This window comes from Convolutriloba macropyga, chromosome 14, assembly GCF_964194025.1.
Source record: "Convolutriloba macropyga chromosome 14, txConMacr16.3, whole genome shotgun sequence".
NCBI lineage: Eukaryota > Metazoa > Xenacoelomorpha > Acoela > Convolutidae > Convolutriloba > Convolutriloba macropyga.
Window position 1 is genome coordinate 45,079,440 of NC_134481.1, and position 4,500 is coordinate 45,083,939.

A 4,500-nucleotide genomic window follows, 5' to 3' on the forward strand; every position below is an offset into this window, starting at 1 on the left:
TTCGAATTTTGATCAAATTTTGTATAATAACACTTCAAAAATTGAATTTTCATTTAGCAAAACTATAGGGTGATAACTAAATTTTGATGTTAGGTATACATTAAATTTTGTAACGTAATTTTTCCTAAAATTTAATTAGTGTCTGCGCTGGTCTACTAAATGGGGTTTGAACGAAATGTGATCAAAATTCACTTTGGTTTGGAACCTCAACCTTGCTTGTTAAATTATAGTCAAAAGAGGGCTAAAAGGGCTCCTTGAATCTACTGCTTCCGCTGCTGCTCTGTGTATTGAGTTTATTGCTGCCCCCATCTGACGAGTGACATCTTTTCACAGTTCCCCCTCCCGCCCCTCTTGCGCCCCCACCCACCAGGTGGGTCATTGTGCTGACGTAAGATGAAGACTTGCTACTGAAACTGTTGTTCCTAGAGGCTACATTGCTTGTCACTTGGAGTAATTCTATCCCAAAAAGACAGGGCTCTTCTTATAATTGGTTTATTGGATCTTTTCCGTTTGTAAGCTACCCCCCCCCCCCCCCCCCGACTTCGGCTTAGTGGGTGCATATTATTTGCATCCACAAGTGCCCGTGCGATATTTTGGGCCTGTCTCGTAATAGCCCCCCCCCCCACGATTTTATAGTTCCCCCATTATGATATGTTACCATGATGGGGGGGGGGAGCAACAATGGGAAAGGCCTATTTTTACATATCGAGTATCTACGTAATGGCATGTGATCTGTAACTGGGGGTTCCATAGCGTACTGGGAAGAGGTGTTTTGCAATTGAGCTAAAAAGATCCCATTTGTTAGATAAATTTAATAATTCTGTTCCTTCGAAGAATTCGGACTATATCATCAACCGAATTTCTTAAAAACGCAGTTTCTGAAAAATATGGCAGAATCGAATCGAAAATCTTGAAAATTTAAGGTTGAAAAAAACTTTGGAAAAAAATTGGATCTATTTTGTTTTTCCTCTCGCTGTGTTTTTTATGCCCCAGTTACAAATTACGTTTTTATTATGTATTTTTTTTGGGGGGGGGGGCAGATTAGATCCAAAACAATTATCTGAGAATCCTGAAATAATTTTTTGCTATTGTCTGAAATGTGTTGGAAAAAAATTATGAAGTTGGGCTAATACTACAAACACGTTTCCTTCTTTCTAGAAATTACAAAATTAAAATAAGATGCAAAATTTTAAGTTATCCTCTGACCCAGTTTTTTGAGCGGTTCTAGGAGAAAAAAATCGGATCTATTCTGTCCCCAAATTTTATATAAAAAAAGTCGTTGTCTTTCGTTGTTTTTAAACAGCTGTCAGTCATAAAACTATCAAAAAGAAATCATTTTAGCCAAAAAGAGCCCTGTTCGATTTCTGCGATCCTGAATCTTCATATATCGCATTAGAGCTTTACTTGGAAAGTAATAACTCGTCAGAATATTAGTCATAACCAGGTCTGAGTTAGTCAACTCATGAGCCGAGCTGCACTGCGAACAATGTGAAAAGGTGTCGTAAATTAGAAGCTTGTTAAACATGGCCACAATTTGAAACTCGAAATGACTGTTGCTCGATTGAAGTGATCGGGTGAGGTTTTTGAGTACATGGTGACGGGTGTTCAGGGTACGTTGGGCTACTCCCAGTTTGAAGGATAACTCATTATCGTATAGGTATTCCCAAATTGCCAAAAGACAACCGACTGAAGCACACCGGAAACAAAATGATCATTTGATGGTAAATTTGTCGCCAAATTGAACGGCAGCAGAAGGAAATCTTTTCTGTGAATTCAACTGTCTAATCAGAAAATAACAATTCTTTTTTTGGATCTATTCTGTTCCCCCCAGTGTTTTTTATGACCCCCAGTTACAAAGAAATTTTTTTTCAAGAAATGAACTTGAAATACTCTTTTGCTAGAGCAATCAAAATATACGCTAAGATACGACTCCCGCAGACAGAGGTCTAAACGTTGAAACAAAAAAAAAGATAACATTGAATTCCAAAATGTTACACACCTTAAAAGTGTCAACAAAATGGCAATGTACAAATTCTAAAAAACATAAAACAATAAGAATATATTTTATTTACAACGTTTGCAATACTAAAAACATTAAAAAAAATTATATTGGATAATTAGGAAATTAAAAACAATGAAAGCTTAAAAAAGGTCCCTCAACAAATCTCTGTACTCCAGTGCCTTTGGGTCCTTCAGATATTCCTTGAAATAGAATTCTTTCAAAGAACCTTTGATGTTTTTAACCTTATCAAGTTTTTGTCTTTGTTCATATGGAACTTCATTGTACAATTTCATGGCTTGCAGCATCAATGATTTATCGAGGAATTCCGAATTACTTTTAATAGCCGGATAAATTTTTCCCGTTCTCGCATTTTGCTTACAATTGGAAGTTTGCAATTCATGGTTGTTACTAAAAGCTGGTAATTGTTTCCTAACATATTCCATGAAAATACCATACATCGATATTTGAGAAGGAATTCAACAGGCATGATTCTGTTTTTTATTTTTAAATCATTCGAGCGATCAAACTTTTTTTCTTTTGAAACACACTTTTATTCCCCAATTAAATTGTTTTTCTAATGTTATCATGAGATTTTTTCTGATACCAACAAGCATAGGAGATGAGTATTGAATGTGACTTAGAACAAGCGCGTTCAATAGTTTTACTCTAGTTTTTATAGGAAAACAGTTCCTTATATCTTTCAAGATTTTGATGCTGCACGCCATTCTGGAGAGTATTCTTTTGATCTCTTCTTTAAAGTTTAATTTATTGTCTAGTATTATTCCTAGATATCTTACCGACGACGATTCTCCTATGTTCACATCGTTAACCTTGAGATGAGACGGAGTTCGTGTTTTTTTGATGGAGCAAACACGATATATTCAGTCTTCTTATTGTTCATCATTAATTGATGTGATTGGAAGTAATAACATAGTTTTTCAATATTTTTTTCCAAATAACTTCTAGCTATATTTTCATTAGTATGAGAAGAATAGAGGAAAGTGTCATAGGCGTACTGGATTACTTGACAATTGTCACTATCAATAACTCTATGAAGATCATTCACATAAATGTTGAACAGTATTGGTCCTAATACTGTCCCTTGTGGCACTCCTCTGTTAAGTAAAATCCAGTCGGACTAATTTCCCGAGAAAACTACTTTTTGAGTTCTGTCTTTCAAATATGATCTAATCAATTGTGTAGATGTTCCGTCGAATCCTAAACATTTCAATTTTTCTATTTGTATTTCGTGTGAGATTGAGTCAAATGCTTTTGAGAGATCGAGGAATGCTCCACAAACTATATTCTTTTTATCCATTTCAGTTCTTACATATTCCGTACATTGTAGTATGGCATCTGTTGTGGACACTTTTTTTCTATGTCCAAATTGTTTAGGTGACAGCAATTTATTTGAGATCAAATAGTCATTAATTTGGTTCCTTATAACTTGCTTAAAAATTTTTGCCAAGGCGCCGGTTACTGATATTGGACGATAGTTAGTGGGATCTTCTGTGTTTCCTTTTTCATCAAGGCGCCGGTTACTGATATTGGACGATAGTTAGTGGGATCTTCTGTGTTTCCTTTTTTATAAAGAGGTGAGACCAAAGCTTTTTTGATGTCAGTCGGAAAAGAAGACTCAGAAATAAACTCATTTATCAGACAACAGAGAGGCTCCGCAAGGACAGATTGGGCATCTTTCAACGCCCATGCGGGAACTTTTGAAGGACCCAAAGGTTTGTTCACATTAAAACATTTTATTAAATCATGGACTTCTTTACAAGTAACATATTTGAAGAAGAATCTATTTGCATTTCCCGTATCAGCTGAGAACAATGTTTTATCCATTTTTTTTCTTTTGCCAAAGTATTCCCCCAAAACTGAAAACTTGAAGTTCAAAAGGTTTGCGATGTCTTTTCCGTTCGTAATAAGCTCACCGAAGCTGTTACGCAGAGTGTCTATTACAATTCGTTGTTTTTCATTGTTCCCAACTTCTTGTATAAATTTCCAGCGACTTTTTTCTGTGTTCAGAGAAATAAAGTCTTTTAACAAGGAAGCTTCATTTTCTGATTTGAAATTTTTTCCAGATAGGAACTTATTTCTATTCAGGAAAATTTTCGGTTTGTCATTCCTCACAAAACAAGATTTCAATGGTGCATGCACATTTATTGCCTGCTCGACTATGATACAAAATTGCAACATCATTTCGTTAGCATTTTGTGACATCCAGAAAAGACTCCAATCTGAACTCCGAATATATTCCTGGAAATTTTCTTTAGAAGAGTTCTTTTTGTCGAAAAAAGTTTTTTTGATTGGCATTTGTTTCATCATCATTTTTTCGTCTAATATAGCAACTGTTCCGTAATGATCACTACTCAAGATGCTCTCTGTAACAAAACATTTTCTGAAGTTTTCCGTGATGATATAATCAATCAGTGCAGTCTTATTGACGCTCTGTCTTGTCCCTATATTTGTGTTACATGACACCAACCCGTACGGAA

The 4,500-nt window shown here is 35.4% G+C and overlaps 2 protein-coding genes across 2 annotated transcripts in view; one reads left to right on the plus strand and one right to left on the minus strand.

The window, feature by feature from the left end:
* Positions 1-379, minus strand: part of LOC142352949 (uncharacterized) — a 9,404-nt gene extending 9,025 nt beyond the window's left edge. Inside the window, exon 1 of the mRNA XM_075405107.1 lies at positions 253-379. Within this exon, the coding sequence (XP_075261222.1) occupies positions 253-379 (127 nt within the window). The remainder of the gene's footprint in view (positions 1-252) is intronic.
* A 341-nt stretch (positions 380-720) lies between these two features.
* LOC142352950 (FYVE, RhoGEF and PH domain-containing protein 6-like) overlaps positions 721-4,500 on the plus strand; it is a 62,265-nt gene continuing 58,485 nt past the window's right edge. The window contains exons 1-2 of the mRNA XM_075405108.1: positions 721-734; positions 1,610-1,721. Of these exons, the coding sequence (XP_075261223.1) occupies positions 721-734; positions 1,610-1,721 (126 nt within the window). The remainder of the gene's footprint in view (positions 735-1,609; positions 1,722-4,500) is intronic.